Below are 18,365 nucleotides of genomic sequence, written 5' to 3' on the forward strand. Positions count from 1 at the left end.
CGGCCCTGTCTGCCTTATATCAAGGAAACTTTCTCCTTAATACTTCACCAGAAAATTAAAGTACGGAATTCATTAGGAGAGGCTTGGCAGAAGTAAGATTGATCTCAAAACGTAATATATTCTTGCCCACCTTTTCAGAGAAAGAGGATGACGACACAGGAATGCAGAAAGATTGAGACACTATGAAAAAAGTATGGAGATTTTCTTATCTTCCTCCAAACCAGAGTTTGGATGCACGGCAGGAAAAACAGGACGCCTCAGAGCCAACTTTGATTCACTCAGAAAGCTTTCAGAAATCAGGGGCGACACTAAAAAGTCCTTTGAGTCACAGAATCCAACCTCCACCATGTAGTCTAACAGAAATGCAAATAATTAACAGTAAAAAAATGTTCCTCTCAGGGTTCCACAAAATTGGACAAAGGGTGGCTTTCAACCACAGAACTGGCAAGAACAAATTCTAAACCCTCTTCTCCACTAATTTATTGCTATGTAAGCATCTCTCCATCTGATAAGCTGGGCTGAATTTGGGGTCTATCATCCAAATCCTCTCCGCCGGGGTCGTTTTCCTCACCAGACTCCACGTAGATTGGCCAGTCATTGTCTGTGTCACTCTTTTCTTGGCTCTCGGACGAAGCCTCTACCAGGCTAAGGTTGATGGGCATCAATTCGTCATCATCATCATGTGTGTCTGTAACGCAGGTGCAGCTGTCACACAGCCCGAAGCGCCGCAGCCCCTGCGACAGGTGACTTGTGAAGGTTCTTCTGCAGCCCTTGCAGATAATTGGACGGTTGGACCTATGGACCTAAAATCACCAGCACAGTAAATGTCACAGAAAAGGGGTTGAGTCATGGCCTTCAGGGCCCCATGAGACATGGCCCCTGGCTGACCCTCCAGTCTCATTTCTCACCACTCTCCCTCTTGCTCTCTCTGCCACAGTCTCAGCCTCACCAAGGTCCTTTCCACCCCAGGGCCATCGGACATGCGTGGAGTGTGCCCTCCTCCCCACTGTCACCCCTCCCTCCTTACTAATGCCTTTCCCCACCCCCCATCCCCGGCTGTGCCGCGCAGCTTACGGGGATCTTAGTTCCCCAACCAGGGATGGAACCCGCGTCCTCGGCAGTGAAAGCTCAGAGTCCTAACAACTGGACCGCCAGGGAATTCCCACTAATGACTTTCAAGGAAGTCTTCTCTGATGCTCCAGGCCAGATTAGGTCCCCCAGCTATATAGTCTCACCTATACTTCTCCCTTTGTTTTATTTCTAACAAATCATTGGTAAAATTCACTAGATTCTAAGCTCCAAGAGGTCACAGACTATCCTCATTCATGTTCTCTGTCCTCTGTCACATTTGTTACTACATCCCTAGTGCCTGGCATATAAAGGGCACTCAGTGAACCGATTAGGATTTTAAGCATGGCCTCTTATGTACCTTGGATTGTTTAGTTATTAGGAAGGCAGATTTGCCAGACAGTGTATTCTCTAAAAGTGCCAGCAGATGCTTCACCCTTGACTTTTTCATTGATAAATGCATTCCTTACTCATGAAAAGAGCTTTGCATACTAGAAAAGAGAACCTGATCTCCTACTCCATGCAGCTCCTTGTGAGGGCAGCAGTCCCAGGGGTCCCCTCTGTATAAGGAACTATCTTTCTACTGCATGCACTTTTCAGGAACTCCAGCCAATAGGGGATCTGTGAATCAATCAGAGCCTCTCTTTTAGAGAGCTCTGAATGCAGGATACACACAAGAGGCAGTGACAGAGAGAGGCTGATGCAGGAAAAGGGCCAACAACGATACCCAGGTTGCTGGAGTTGCCGTTACGTCCTGACCTATGTCCCTGCTTCCCCTGAGGTTTCCTGGGCTTCCTACGCTAAACCCCAATGCCTGAGCCAACCTGAGTGTGTATGTGACCCTTGCAACCTGATGGAGCCTTTGAAGACCACCTCTACGGGCTGCAGTAGACTGGACCTCATACAAAGTAGAAAAATAGAGGGAATGAGAATTCCAACCAATGAAACATCTTAAAGGTACCCAGGGACCTACTGTTGTCAAGATGGACTGGAAATATAATTTGAAGAAAAAAAAACGACAAACAAAAACCTAAGGCCTTGGGGTAAGGCCATTCTCAGACAAGTATGCTAGGGCCAGCACTGACAGCAGAGGCAGTCAGTAACCTTGTACTTATCTTAAATCTGGATTCTTTCAAAACCATAATTCACATACCATAAAATTCACCCTTTTAAAGTGTACAATTCAGTGGTTTTAAGTACACTCATAGGGTTGTACAACCATCACCACCATCTAATTCCAGAAATTTTCATCACTCCATAAAGAAAGCCTGTGCGCATTAACAGTCATGCCTCTTCCATCCCCCATGCCCCAACCACTAATCTACTCTCTATCTCCATAGGTCTGCCCACTTTTTATATTTCATATAAATGGGATCACATAATAGGTGGCCTTTTGTGACTGGCTCCTTTCACATAGCATAATGCTTTCAAGGTTGTTCCATGTTGTAGCATGTATCAGGACCTCATTTCATTTTATGGCTGAATAAAATGTATCCATTGTATAGATACACCACATTTTGTTTAATCATTCATCAGTTGATGGACATTTGGGTTGTTTCTACTTTTTGGCTATTATGAATAATGCTGCTACGAACATCTGTATGCAAGTTTTTGTGTGAATGTCTGTTTTAGTTCTCTTGTGTATACACCTAGATGTAGAATTGCTGGGTCCTAATGGTAACTTTATGCTTAACCTTTTGAGGAACCGCCAAACTCTCTTCCACAGTGGCTGCACCATTTTATGTGCCCACTAGCAGTATATGAGGGTTCTAGTGTCTCTACATCCTTGCCAACACTTTGCTATTATCTGGTTTTTTTTGTTTTTTTTGTTTTTTTTTATACCAATCCTAGTTTGTGTGAAGTGGCATCTCATTGTGGCTGTGATTTATATTTTCCTAGTGATTAATCATGTTGAGCATTTTTTCCTGTGTTTATTGGCCATTTGTTTATCTTCTTTGGAGGAACGTCTATTCACATCCATTGTTTAATTGGGTTGTATTTTTATTGTTGAATTATAAGAATTCTTTATATATTCTGGTTATTTGATCCTTAGCAGATAAATGATTCACAAAGATTCTTCTCCCATTCTGTGGGTTGTCTTTTCACATTCTTGATAGTGTCTTTTGAAATCCAAACCATTTTCAGGTTGGATTTTCCAAAGACTGATTGCCTTGCTCAAAGACGATCTTAAATGCAATGCCTTTCTAAATGGCCTGAATGCTTTTTAGCAGGTAGGAATCACCCACTCAACATGGGAGACAGAATCCTAGGCGGCAGCCAGTGGGAGGGGAGGTCCGCTTGGGCAGGGGTCCTCTTTGCTACTCAAAGGTAGCCCTATAAATGGCAGTATATCTCTTCCCCACCCCGGGGTGCTGAGGTTGGGTGGGAAACCGAGAATGCAGCTTACCTCTGGCGTCACACCACAGGGAACAGACCCACAATCCCCTATCTAAGCCTCAGTGTTCTCTGCCTTTTGACAACCATCCCTGACTAGGGTCTAAATTTTCTTAACTTTCCTCCTAAGAAAACTAGTCTGTTACCATATAAGTTTTAACTTTCTCTAAGTGCCACCAACCCAGGTGTAACTTAGTAGCAGAAATACATGTTTAAAATTCTCTGGAAATACCCCAGTGGACAGAGAAGAGAAAGACAGGCTGGCCTTTTGCCCTCACGTTAGACGAACGTCATGAACCACCCCCACTCCCACCCCACCGTCCTGAGAGAACCGCTCCTCCACTTACGCTGAGCGCGTGGCCCCGCAGATGCTCCTGTCGGGTGAACCTCTTGCCGCAGGTCTCACAGGGGTAGGGCCGCTCCCCCGTGTGTGAGCGGATGTGCCGCTTAAGGATGCCCTTCTGTTTGGCAGTGTAGGGGCAGAAAGGACACTTGTGCAGCTTGATGGGCACCACCAGCACACCACCTGGGGAACCAAATGGTACTATAAGCAACCACAACATTGGCCGCCCCGCGATGGACGGGATCCAGGCAGGGGAGTTCGAGCAGCCCAGGTCGAGAAGAAGGACCCCAACTCCACCAGCAGCTAACAGCAAAACATTATCTGCAAATTGCAACTCTGGCTCCCAGTCAGCCAGAGGAGAAGGTGGGCTTCTGATATAAGATTGCAAGGAATGCTGTAAGGCCTCAGCTTTGAAACTTCTCTGTGGCTCACAGTTAGAAAACACAGCTTATATTACAACCTTAGAACACATATACCTTCATGTGGACAACTTGAAAAGCTTCCCAAAATAATACTCACTCTGATAATGTCTATTCTCTTTGATTTTATTTTAGGACAATAATGATTGAGACCCTGCTATAGACTGAATTTCATCCCCCTCAAATTCATACATTGAAGCCATAACCTCCAATGTGACTATATGCGAAGACAGGGCCTTTAAGGAGGTAATTAAGGTTAAATGAGGCCGTAAGGGTAGAGCTCGAATCTGGTAGGACTGGTGTCCTTGTAAGAAGAGGAAACTATGCCAGAGATGGCTTTCTCTCCCTACTCTTGCACAGAGGAAAGGTCATGTGAGGACCAGCAAGAAGGCAGTCGTCTGCAAGCCAGAAAGAGAGCTCTCACCAGACACCAACCCTGCTGGCACCTTGATCTTGGACTCTGCACCTCCAAAACTGAGACAATAAATTTCTGTTGTTTAAACTGCTCAGTCTGTGGTGTTCTGTTATGGTTGCCTGAGCTGGCTAATACAAACCTCCTGAGTTGATTTAATGACCCTCAAAAGTTTGAAAAAACTATTATGATGGAACAGACCACTGGGTCAGGATTCATGCTTTCTTTGACAGTAGCTCCCAATAATAGCTTCCAGGCATGTGTAGAAGTGGTTTGCTATGATGCAGACTCTACATTGTTTGGAGTTCATATTAACTCTATATATCTGAAATCATCAAATATCTTAAAAATTCACTTAAATTTTTTAGAACTCTTTTTTCCACCTTGCTCCTACACCCGTTAAGGTGACAACATGATTATCACCCACATGTATAAAAACTGTTCCTTTCAAGTTTCCTGAGTTACCCTTATTGTAGTATTCCAAGATTTGTCTCCTCTATCCATGCCCTTCAGAATTTTACAGACTTTGATCACATCATACTATATGTGGAGGCACTAGTAACTCAAGCTTTCCAGGCACAGAAACCTGAGTTCAAGTCCTGGCTCTACCACTTACCAGCTGTGTGACCTTGCACATCGCACTTAACTTCTCTGTGCTTTACTCATCTGTAAAATAGGGATGATAATAGTTCCCACCTCATAGGGTTGTGGTAAGAATGAAATGAGGTAATGCCTAAAGCACAGCAGCTGGCATATAGTAAGCTCTCATAAATGTTAACCATTTTTGTCACATCATCATCACCTCGGTGTTTCTTTCCTGATTAAGCTGGCCAGGCTCCTGTGGTCTCTCTCAACATGGGAGTAACTCCTTTTCTCTGGGACCTTCTCAGGACACCTAATAGGGCTTTACCTTTCCTGAGGTGCTGCCAAAAGTATGGCAAACTGAATGTCAAGTGAGAACCCAACATCATTCTATGTACGGGTGAAGATTATTCTCTTTAGTTTCTGGTTCCCATCCTGATAATGCTTAACATTTTGCATAATCTATAGTGACTCCAAAATCTGTTTCCCAGAATAAAAGCAGCAGCTCATGGCTCAACACTGTATATATATGTTGGATTATTTATTTCTCACTGATCACACTGGTGCTGAGATGCCAGTCTCCTGCTCACTCCTCTGGCACTGTGGACTCTTCTCATCATTTATCCCCATCAGCCTGGCATTGTACTATCACCTTCTTCCCGACTATAAAAACATTCAGTAAAATGGGTCCAGTGTTAATCCTTGGAAAAAAACAACTGTTAACTATTTTTCCATCAGAAAAGTATGAATTATCGCAACACTTTCCTTCCTCTCTTATGATCTGATTGCTCCAAAAAAACACAGTTCACCTGAATGCCTATTACATGCGAGGCACTGTGTCAAGGTGCATCTTTACCGAGATACCTGTTTCTTCCCTCAAGAAGTTAAGTGTAGCAGGAGAGAAAGACATGGAAACAAATTCATACAATATAATATAACACATGCAAAGTTCAAAGTGATGAAGAAATGTAGAAAAGAAAGTAATGAATTCTCTCCTGGAGTTCAGAGAAGATTTCACAGGAGAGATGACCTTTGAGCAAGGTTTTAAAGGATGAATAGGAGTTCACTGGGAGTTTGAGAAAGAGAAAGGTATCTCAGGCAGGGGAACAACACATGCTTAGGTACAGAGGTAAATGAGAATATGAAATATTAAGTGGGGTGGAGAGGGATGAGGAATGAAGCCAAGGAAAGGGCAAGGAAAGGTCAAGAAGGTCACATTCATGCATTTATTCAACAAATTTATACTGAGCACCTATGATGTGCCAGGCTGTGTTCTAAGCCCTGGGGATACAGCAGTGAACAGAAAATACAAAAATCCCTGCCTCTGCAATGCTGATATGTTAAGGAACTTGGACTTTATTCTCTAAGCAGGTGGGGTTTTAAGCTGGGAAGGTATGAGGTGAAACTTGACTTTTAAAGGATCCCTCTGGGGATAATGCAGGGGAAGGATCTAAGAGAGGCAAGATTAAAGGCAGGAAGTCCAGGTGGGAGGGGATGAGCGATGACGTGAATTAAAGCCACGGCTGTGGAGGTGGAGAGGAGGAGAAAGGTTTGAGAAGTAAAATTAATAGCACTCGCTGACCACGTTGGGGAGGAGACAGCAGGGAAAGAGAAGATTCTAAATGACACTGATTTTGGGTTAGCTGACTTGGTGGGTGACGGTGGAATAAACCGAGGCAGGGAACACAGGAGGAAAAGCAGGTGCAGGATGGATGAGGAGGTCGGTTTGGGTTTTACGATGTTTGAGGCAGGCTCAGAGCATCCATGGGGGAATATCTGGGTTAGACAGATAAATCTGGAGCTCAGGGAAAGAAGAGAAGAATACAGTTTTGAGAGTCCTCAGCAGATTGGAGTGGTTGCTTTAACTGAGGTCTGGCTCTCCCCTAAGCACCCTGCTTCCCTTAACCCACTGCCTTGACACCCTGGATCAGGGGAGGGTGGGTCTTCCTTGTGCTTCACTGTCAGCTCCAGACCACTGTCCCTCCCTCCTTCCTTAAAAACCCTAAGATCTTTTGGAGCTCATCCCATCAGATGATACTGCTACCCATCCTTGTTACAGTCATCCAGGAGCCCCTAGATCATCCCCTCACTCCTTGGAGATTTGATCACATTGCCTTCAGACACAACTCCTGGCATAATTCTTGGTGTGAATACCGAAAATGACCCTTGCAATACCCTGGCCTCTCTGTTCCCGGACCTCCTTTCTTCCAAAGACCTTATCCTCCACTCCACCTCAGCCACCCAATCCTAGACAAAGAGCTCTCAACTCTGCCTGCATATTAGAATCATCTGGGAAGCTTAAAATGAAAATAAATACTGATGTCCAATCCCCACCCCAAGCTAATGGGTGGGGTGGGACCCAAGCATCATATTTTTAAAGCATCCTTCCCAGTCTAATGTACGGACAGGGATGAGAATCATGGTCCCATACCTAGATATTGCCAATAACTGTAGTCACTCCATAACCCACATTTCAAGCGCTCCACTTTCCAATCACCGTTTTATATCTTTCCAGCTCACCCCGTAGGTGTTTCTTCTCTACTGGGACGTCCAAGCCATGGACTATACTGCCATTTTACTGCCCTTCCCCTCCTCGAGTCCTCATTCCCCTCCTTCCCCAGCTGAGTGCCTATAGCCCATCAATGAAGTCACTCCTTTGCATACACCCTCAGCTGCCTTGGTCCACTATCTCCCTCTATCTGCATTCATCTAGTTCAATATAACTCTCTGCCTATTCTGTAGGTGAAACAAGGCAAGTTAACATCACTGGAAAAAAATGCACAACTCTGTTCCGGTCTCACTTTAAATCAATCCAACCATCACCATCTGACTACTATAATATCAAAAGAGCCCTTGGTTCTGCCCAAGAACCCTAAGTATTTCCCTGGTTCATTCACTCTCCCACTCTTCTCAGTGACTATTTCATACCTTCCCTCTGCTCAAATCTCCCACCCCTCCTACCCCTTCCTCATTGTCAGCTGCTGTCCTTGCTTATTTCATTGAGAAGGCGGAGTAAGCAAAGAGAATGTCTACATGGTCCCAGCCACCCCCCAACCTCCAATATGAACACATCTAATCCGCTTTCACTCCTGTTACTATGAATGAATTGTTCTCCCTCCCATCCAAGGCGAGACCATCCCTCCACTTATACATGGGACCCCCATCTCTCCTCGATCTATCCATTGTCCCTCACTCTTCCATTATCATTTATCTTCCTCTCTCCTGGATCATTCTCATCAGTAAATAAATGCTTTTAGATCCTCCACCTTAATAAAAACCTTAACCTCATATGCCCCTTCAGCCATGGAAGCATTTCTTTGTTCCCTTCACAGCAAAATTCTTGAAAGAAGCATCTATACTCACTATCTTCACGTCTACGTCTGAGTTCTCTTTTAAGCCTACTCTGTTTGGTCTTTTGTCCACCACTTCATTGATACTGCTCATCAATGACCTCTCCATTACTAAACCCAATGATCAGTTCTCAATCTGCCTATACACAGTACTGGACATAGTTGATTTCTCCTTTTTCTTGAAACATTTTCTCCTCTTGGCATCTATCACTCTTTCTTGATTCCCTCCTACCTCACTGGCTGCCCCTTCTCAGTTTCCTTAGCTGGTTCCCCTATCTTCCTGACCTCTAAATGTTGGGTCAGGGCTCAGTCCTTAGATCTCTTGTCTTCTCCTTCTAGATCTATAGGTTCATGGAACATACAGGTTTTAAATTCCATGGACCCATTAATGACTCCCAAATTTATATCTCAGCTCTGATTTCTCCCCAGAACTCCAAACATATAGAGGTAATTACTTACTGCACGTCTTCAATGGGATATCCAAAAGGCACCACAAACATAACATTTAAATCAATCACTCAAGCTAAAAACCTTAAGGTCACCTTTAATGCCTCTTTTTCTCATACCACTTATATAAGCCATTAGCAAATCTGGTCAGCTCTACCTTTCAGAGACAGTATAGTCCTAATCCAACCACATCTCACCTCTCTACTGCTACCACACTGATTCAAGGAGCACAGCTGTCACCTGGGTTATTGCAGTCACCTCCTAAACTGTCCTGCTGCTCCCACCTATGCTCCCCTATAGTCGATGCTCCCCTCTGGTCAACAGGAGAGCAAGAGTGGAAGCAAGAGGCCCACTTAGGAGGTGACAGCACACAATACCCAGAGGGATCCTTTTAATATATGTCATCTCAAGTCACTCTCTGCCAAGATCCTCTAGTGGATTTCCTTCTAAGAGCAATATTCAAAGGCCTTCTCATGGCCTTCAACACCCTACCCAGTCCGCCCTCACTCAACCTCTCTGACCTTATCCCCCACCACTCTCTGCCTTGCTCACTCCACTCCAGCCACACCAGCATCCTTGCTGTTCCTTTCATTCACTTGCCAAGTGTGATCCTACACCTGGGCCTTTGCACCTTTCTCTTCCCTCTGCCTGGAATGTTCTCCCTGATATCTCTACAGTTTGCTTGCTTAAAGGCAACCTGTTAGAAAGGCCTTCCTGGTCAACACTAAATAAAACAGCATCCCCTTCACTTTCTATCAACTTTGTCCCTGCTTTAGTTCTTCTTCATACTATATATGTACTTATTGGTTTATTGTCCGGCTCCCTACGCTAGAATATCAGCTCCATGAGGACAAAGACTGTCTTCTGTTCACTGCGATGAATAGTCCCTGGCATATAGGAAGTGCTCAGTAAATATCCGTTAAATGAATGAATGAACAGGAATGATAAGATGTTGAAGAAGCAAGGCAATGGTGGAATGCTGACACACTGACATTAAATGACCCTATGATGAGGCTGAAAAGGAATGGGCAGAGGTAAGAGCAATGGGTACTTGTAGTGTCAGAAGCCAGGGGAGGAAAGAATTTCAAGAAGGAAAGATCAGAGTTAACTACCAAGAGTAGTCAAGAAAGATAACACCTGAAAATCACTCCCTGGATCGGCCCTGGAAATGTATAGCTGACCTCATGACAGTGGTTTCAGGGAAGGGGGAGTTGGTGGTAGTGTCAGAGCACAGTGGGCTGAGAAAAGATTGGAAAGTAAAACAGTGGAGGTGGCCGATATAGATGAACTTTTCAAGAAGCAATGGCAGGTGCTGGAGCTGGGGATGGGAGGTCCAGGGGAGAAGAGATTATAGGAGGACCATGTGCTTTGACAGTGTCTGCTAGTGTCAGAGATGAGCAATGTGAACACAGAACTACTGTAACAGCCTCCTGACCGTCTCCCTGCCCTCGTCTCCCATCTCTGCACCATCTTGTGCTGAGGCCAAATTAATCTCTCCTGTCCACTCCCAAGCTCAGAAACTACTAAAAATTCTCCTGTGCCTACAGATAGAAAACCACATGTTAGCATTTAAGCTTTTCCATGATCTGACTACAATTTCTCCCCATGTCTTCTCTTCTTACCTTCAGATGCCACTTTTTTCTTTAATTGAAATATAGTTTGATTTGCCATATTATGTTAGTTTCAGGTATAAAGCAAAGTGATTGTTATACGTATACATGTATTTTTTTCAGATTCTTTTCCATTATAGGTTATAACAAGATACTGAATATAGTTCCCTGTGCTATACGGTAAGTCCTTGTTGTTTATCTCTTTTATATATAGTAGTGAGTACTCAGATGCCACTCTCATAAAGCCTCTCTGACCTACCAGTAGGAAGCCAGTTCTGCTTCTGGACTACTGTGAAACTCACACCTCCATCTGTCTTCCAGCCCTAGTACCTTTCTACCACACGGTGCCATTTACACACCTCTTAACTCCTCTAAGACACCATCAGTTCTTTGAGAGCTGGAGCCACATCTGACTTATCTTTGTATCTTCACAAGGAAGGTGCTCAAATATTTGAGCAAATAAAGGAATAACCAAACAAATCAGTCCTACTCTGTGCCTTGGCACTTGGAATAAACGTAGCCCAGAGCCAGGTGAACCAAATCAACACCTGGCGGACAACAGGCATGGCAAGCGGCTGGGGTGGCTGCCTTGCCACAGACCCCTGTAGCTGGAAAGCTGCCTCTACAGATGGACAGATGGACTTGAATGAGGGTGACGTACAGCTGAATTGCTGTTTCTTGATACTTCTGCTTACAGGCAGAGGGGTTGACAGACAAAACCAGTGCACTGAAATCCTCTATCCGCTTGTACTGCCTTCACAGTTTGTTTTATGAGTGAAACAGAAGCCAGCCAGGGTTGCTAGTATTAGCTGTGACATTTACCAGCTCTGCATTCTTAAGAAACTCACTAAACCCTCTTGGGTCTCAGTTTCTCCACACTTCTTCTACCTAACTCATGTGGCATTATGAAGGGCTGATGGATGGGAAAGGGGGACACAGTCTGTGAAGTGCTACTATATACACGGAAATTAGATTTCAACAAATTCCCGCAGTATAGTCACTGAAAACAGCCGCTACCTTTTACCTGCTGGTTAAGCCACTGTCTCTGAGGACCAGAAACCGTACTTTCAAGTTTTTCAAGTCAAGTTTTAATCAGACATACAGAGCATTCTTGATTTTTTAAAAAATGAAATTTAGATGCAGGAATGAAGTAATCTTTCATTAAAAACTGTAAAAATGAAAAAAAAGAAAGAAATTAAAAGTCTCCAGACAGACTCAGTTTTCCTGGGTCTCTCCTATGTGTTCATGTTATTAAATTTTTGTTTGATTTTCTCCTGTTTAAAAAGTCTACCAAAGGATACAAGAAATTTACTCACATGAAACCAAATTCAACTCTAAAATATTCTCCAGTAAATCACACCATCAACCACAGCATGTTAACTGAGTGTCTACATGGGCCAGGCACCATGACTGACACAAAGAAGGATAAATTTCCTACCTGTATAGAACATGTTCTCATATGTGAGAAAAAATTCTGAAAACCTTTTCATTTGGTCCTCAACCCTGTGAGAAAGGCAAGGTGGGGGTGATTATCTCCTGAACAAAAAGGGTTCAGAGAAATTTCATGATTTAACCAAAGTCTCTCTGCTGGTTAGTGGAAGAGAATGGGTTCTTTCCATGTCTCCATACTGCACTCAACATGCTTATACTCTAGTTGCAGAGGTAAAAGACAAACATACGTGAAGAGGCAATGCCCTGCACACAGCAGGTACTCAATTAGTACCTACTGGCAGTGGTGGCAGTGATAACGTGGTGATAACAGTGGCGGTGGTGATGGTGGTGATGATGATGACAATAGTGACAATGCCAGTGATGAGGATGACAGTGGGAGACCAGAAGGCACACAAGTGTGTGCTAAATGAGTGGCAGAGACGATGGAGGCTCATGGAGCTCACCTGAGTCCTCTCCATACCAGTCAGTCTGCACATCCATCATGGAACTCATGGCTGCTACTTCTGCACCACCTGGTCTTCCCTCCAAACTCCGAGAAAAGTGCTGGTCCGCGTCCTCTTTGCTCTGGACGGCACTGTGGCGCAGGAGCACCTCCAGGAATTGCTTCACATGGTAGTTACTGTAAGCCAAGTCGACCGCCTGGCCTCTGGGCAAACCCTCCTCCCCGTCGGCCAGGCTCAGCGGGGCAGTACGCTGCTGCAGCTGTCCGCCCACCTCCACCTCCACTTCCTCGGCATCGAACTCCACCTTGGGCTCTATCTGTTTGGGTCGAATGGAGCGGTCACTGTCCACTGAGCCACTGCCCTGGCTGTCTTTCCCCACCAGTGCCAGAGGGTGGCAGCCTCTGCAGTCACCACGGGGGGACTCTCTTGGCCGATCCACACTCTCTTCCCCCTCGGCTGCAGAGACCAAGATCTTGGTCTCACAGGCGGTCCCTTCCCTGCCTGAACTGGGGCTTCCACTGTCCACCCGGTGAGCCGCTGCTGCCGCTGCCGCTGCCGCTGCTGCCACCGCTGCAGCCACAGCGGCCTCCTTCTCCATCTTTCCGCAGATGTCTAGGGATGATCTGATGTATGTCTTGCAGAAGTTCACCACATCGTTCATCTGCAGGTAGCTGGCAGCCGACATAACTTCAATCACGTTCTCCCCACACAAATCCAACTTCCCAGAATAGAGGAAGTCTAAGATGGTGGAGAAGGCGTCGGAGGTGACGATGTCCAAGGAGGCGGTGCTGTGCCGCCCGCTGTCCTGGATGTAGTGAATGAGCAGGGCTCGGAAATAGCCGCTGTTGGCAAACAAGATGTTCCTGTGGGCCTTGAAGATCCGCCCTTCCACAATGATGCTGCAGTCACAGAAAAAGTCCCTCTGCCGCTGTTCATTCAACTCCCCCAAGAGCTTGGCGTAATAGGATTGCATCTCCATTTCTCCACCAGCTGCTGCCGCTTGGAGTAACCTGGATCTCTGCCAAGATTTTTTTTTTTTCAGTTAATTCACAAATACCAACCTTACAAATAAGATGTTCGTTTTTTGTTTGTTTGTTTTGTTTCGTTTTTCTTTTAATTCTTCCAAAAACCCTGGTTGAGTAATGTCTTTATAATATGGGCTGTTTGGGATCTAACAAAAATCAAAGGTTGTCTAACTGGGTTAACTGATGAAAACAAGAAAAAGTAACTATTCCTAACTGTACATGGGTGCAGTACTTAGTATTTTACATGGATTCTTTCAATGAATTTTTATAAAAACCCTACGAGTAAGTACTAATATTATATGTTACAATATTGTACTTATTAATACTGTACTTTTGAGACTCAGAGAGGATAGGAGATGATCCAGCTGCAACACAGCCAGGACTCAAAACCTCCAGAGTTCATGCTCTTATAAATTACATTCTACTTTCTTCAAGGCTCAAAATATAGATAATACCTGAATCTAAGAATTACAGTCTCCAGGTAAGTCTCCAGTGTCCCAATACAGAACTTAGAGACTGGCAAGTACAGTCTCAGCTCACACCCATTACCATAAGTTTGTGGAAACATTTAGTGGATGCTTGGGCTAGCCAGCATGCATTCTCCATTCTTATGGTTTTAGTGCCCTTTTTGGCTTTGGTGGAATCATCCTTGGCCCCAACCACAGCCAACGTGCTTTGCATAAAGCTGGCACCATCCCCAGGCTCCAGACGTGTAAGAGGTAACATAGGCTAAAACCATCAACACATCTTACCCTCTGACCACAGTGATTGGCTCAGAGATGGCCATGTGACTTGGTCAGAGCCAATGAAAAGCAATGAAATGTTTGCTGGGGTCTCCAAAAAAGAGCGCTCTCTACTCTGTGGGCATGTGGGATGTGAGGGATGCTGCTGCCACACCACAAGGGGAACCAGCCTAACACAGATGACAGCCCAGCTCAAGCAGGAGCAACAGATGGAGCCCAGGGACACCATCTGAGCCCCAGCTCATGCTGTGCCAGAAGCCAATTGAGTCCCTTTTGGCTTTAGCTGGTCTGAGTTGGATTTTCTATCTCTTACAACGGAGACACTCTTAATTGATTGACTCCACGACCCTTGGTTCTCTCCTCTGTATTTTTATGTCCTGGACCTTCTCTGTCAGTGGACTATAAGCCCTTTGAAGGCATGAGCCGTGTCTTACTTCATAGATTTCCCCCACAGCCCCTGGCAGAGTGCTTTGGACAAAGATGGTTTGCTAAATACAAAGGAATACTCCTTTCTTACCTGCTAAGTAGAACAAGTATAAATCAAGTTTAAAATCCGTCTGCTAATGAGGAAGACAGAAGCTGACCTTCCCCGAGCTCTCCTCTCCATCTTTTCCCATCACACAAACCACGCAGCCATCCATCAACTTACCCCTTTTATTTACCGACCCACTGAGCTCTGAGAAGTTCCTACATCTTCTCCCTCTATCGGAATCCCAAAAGGCCTAGTTAGAGCTGCCAACCACAGCTAACAACTCTTCAGCACTCTTTCTTTCTACAAATGGAACACAACAATTACCTCACCTAACAGAAATGAGGCACCTCCACCCCCCAGAAAGACTCTTTCCACTGGCCAAATAGCTCCCTCAAGGCCTATGTGCTAACCGAACAGACTTTACTCATAAAAGACCAACAACAACCTCATTAAATGGCAATTCACACCTACTTTACACATATTTATAACAAGTGATGCATTAAGTTTAGAAGCTAGAGAACCAATTAGGGAAAGAAGTAGAGGAGCCTCTCTAAGCAAGTAAACTGACAAAAGTGAGAACTGACAGCTAGGAACAGGTTAAAAAGTTATAAAAAACAGACCTAGAAATTTTTTCAAAATATCAGCCTGAGGCCACTTGGCTAAGGGTATTAAATGCTCCTACATATTCAAAATGGCCTAAGGACATCACTAAATTATAGCCCAGGGCTATAATGGATGGGACTAAGTCATCAAGATGATTCTTTTTATATTCATTTTAGACTCAAGGAAGTTATAATTTTGGGAATTTTTTTTTTCATCCAAAGTAGTTAAAATTAACATTTTCGTTCAGAAAGGAAGAGAACTGTCAGATATCTGAAAAATTCTACTCTTCCCAAATAAATCAGCTCTGAAAGTTTTCACAGGACTAAGATTTCACTGTCATTCTCACCTCTTCCAGCCACTCCAAACCTTCCTGGCTTTGGCAATCAAAATATTAAGGGGAAAACAAGACACAAGAGAATGCTACATTTAAATACCACATTCTGTTCTTCCTCAGAACTGAAAGAAAACCTATCAGACTGGTAAAATCACATTTTTCAATGTAATAATATCCACTGTTGATGGAACTGTCATTTGGAACACCATTTTAGCGGGGAATTTGGCAATATTTATCAAAACTTAAAATGTACACATCTTTTGTCCCCAAAATTTCACGGCTAAAAACTTACCCTTTTGAATGTATTCCCAAAAGTACATCAAGTCAAAAGTACAGAGATGTCCATTGCACAAGGTTTTTGTTCAAGCGCAAAAGTAGAAACAATCTGAATGTCCACCAATAGGGGACAAGTTAAATCAACGAGGTACATTCACACAGTGGAATACTATGCAACCATGCATTTAATGAGCTAGAGCTGTCTGTGTTCATATAAAAAAGTCACCAAGATATATTAAGGAAAAAGGCAAGATGCAAAACAAAATGTACAGTATGATCCGATCTATGTACATGTTTTTGCTGGTTTATGTAAGAATTTTTTTCTGGAAGGTTTTATGAGCAAGAGTTAACAGCAGATATCCTTGAGGAGAGGGACTAGGGGTAAGAGGTGTGTGGAAGGACCTTCATTTTTCATTTATAAACTTTCTGTACTGTTAGGATCTTTTACTGTGTGCATATATTGCTTTTTTTTTCTTTCTTTCCTTTTTAGCAAAGAAGAAAAAGGAGGAGGCACAGAGGGATAAGGAGTTGGTAAATCAGGGAGATAAATACCTAAGTAGGCCCAATACTTCTTAACTTGTAGAATGGTCTTATCTACAGGGTCTCCTCCCAGGTACTTGCATTTTTTCACTGGAAGACGCTCCTTTCCAGCAATAGTACCCAAAACCCATTTCCTCTGGCTTCCTCTCTGCAAACATTCTAGATTCTACCTGGTTGTATAAATACCCCCTGACGTGCAAAAGTCTATCCACATACTTTCTTCAAACCTTTCTCCAATCCTGCATTTGGCATACAATGTGGAAGTATTTATTCACATCAATCCCACTTGCCTTCAGTGCTCTGCATGCCTGGCACATGCTGAGGCTCACCACTTCTCCTGGAGAGGAAGCTCTTAGGGTACACTGCTCCCAGAAGCACATTTATCCACATTCTGGCAGTGACACTCCCAACCTTCCCACGGTTCCAATTCAACAGTTACTGGCTACAAGCAACGCCTGACACAAGGAAGATGCCAGGAATAGAAAAATGAACCAAGTACAGCTCATGTCCTCCAGGAGAGGGCAGATGCCAACACTAGTACCTGCAACCAACTCCGACATTCCCCTGAGGGGATTGCAAGACTGTCTTCACTCCAGTGCCAAAAGCAGCTTTGAATTCCACCCACTCTTTCTGACAACACTCCTCCAGTATCACCAACAGGAGAATAATGGACACCTGTTCATCAATTGTTAGCATGTAGTGAGCGTTACTCCTCATGAAGCACTGTAAGAAATACTTTACAAGCATTAATTAATTTTAATATCACAATAACTCAGTGCAGTAGATAAAATCATTATATCCTCTTTTTCAGAGAAGGAAATTGAGGTTCAGATGTACAGATAACACGCTGAAGCCAGGATTGGGGCAGAGATTCGTTTGAATCCCAGAGTTGACATCCTTAACCGCTATGCCAAATTGACTTCCCAAACCCCTCCAGGAAACCGCGAGAAGGGCTGGGGAACTCACTCACTCCTTTCCCCAACGCACGGAGTGCTGGGGAACTACTCGGAAGAAGAGTTTCCACTTTCACAGAAAGTATTTCTGGGTCAACTGTACCTTTGATTCACCAGCTAAACTGATCGCAAGACAAGGGGCTCCTTCCCCATCCGGAGCCAGACGACCCTGCAGAAATCACCAGAACCCGTTACTGTACATGGTCTTTGGCCCCCGAGGGTGAGAACCGAGGCCTTGCCCCTCCCATGGCTTCTCCCGGACAAAGTGACCATCGCTGCGACGGTCACTGCCCCAGCGACCTGGCGCCATCAGAATGAGCGCGTGCCCATACCACCCGCTGGACGACGCCCGGGGTAGGGGGCAACCCAATGTCAGGGAAGGAGGGGAGGGAGAGGGTCGGTCATCGAGTGAGGGTTCGCCCGGCTGGGTCCGGGGATTCGCCAGGGCAGGACGGTTCGAGAGAGGCCGACCGAGGTGGAACATCCCTGCCCGCTGCCCACCCCGGCCCCCTCCCCGGCGCCCCGAATCCTCCCCAAGCCAATGAAAGCGGCAGCGTAAACCTGCTTCTCAGCCCTCACCTTCCAGCGGGTTGCAGCCCCGCCGCCGCCGAGCTACGCACACCGACACGCCCCTCTTTCATTCACCTGTCGCCCCCTCCGGTGAGAGGCTGGGCAGCCGACTAATCATGGGTGCTCCTGGGCTGAGGAAGGCGGGCCCTTGGGCCAGAAGGTTGGTCAGTGGCGCTGGCGCCCCCTCCAGAGGATGCGCTCTGAAGGCTCCAGTTCTCGCGGGGTGATGGGAGTTGTGGTCTCACAGTTCATTTTTCGGGCAAGGATACAGTGGACAAAACTACAAGTACCAAGATGACAAAAGGGGCCAGGACCAGCGCTTGTAAAAG

General features: G+C 45.1%; 1 protein-coding gene across 2 annotated transcripts; it reads right to left on the reverse strand.

The window, feature by feature from the left end:
* Positions 1–202: 202 nt before the first annotated feature.
* ZBTB8B (zinc finger and BTB domain containing 8B) lies at positions 203–18,068 on the reverse strand. Of its 2 annotated transcripts, XM_061184535.1 has the most exons (4): positions 14,938–14,997; positions 12,521–13,538; positions 3,810–3,988; positions 203–803 (listed from the first exon to the last, which is right to left on the reverse strand). In XM_061184535.1, the coding sequence occupies exons 2-4, from the start codon at positions 13,497–13,499 to the stop codon at positions 486–488; spliced, it is 1,476 nt and encodes a 491-aa protein (XP_061040518.1). In that variant the 5' UTR covers positions 13,500–13,538; positions 14,938–14,997; the 3' UTR covers positions 203–485. The 2 variants fall into 2 exon arrangements, 1 of the variants encoding a protein (XP_061040518.1); XR_009700401.1 differs by lacking the exons at positions 203–803; positions 12,521–13,538; positions 14,938–14,997 and adding exons at positions 17,570–17,635; positions 18,046–18,068 and having other exon boundaries at positions 3,909–3,988.
* Between the last annotated feature and the right edge of the window lie 297 nt (positions 18,069–18,365).

Source organism: Eubalaena glacialis, chromosome 3, assembly GCF_028564815.1.
Source record: "Eubalaena glacialis isolate mEubGla1 chromosome 3, mEubGla1.1.hap2.+ XY, whole genome shotgun sequence".
NCBI lineage: Eukaryota > Metazoa > Chordata > Mammalia > Artiodactyla > Balaenidae > Eubalaena > Eubalaena glacialis.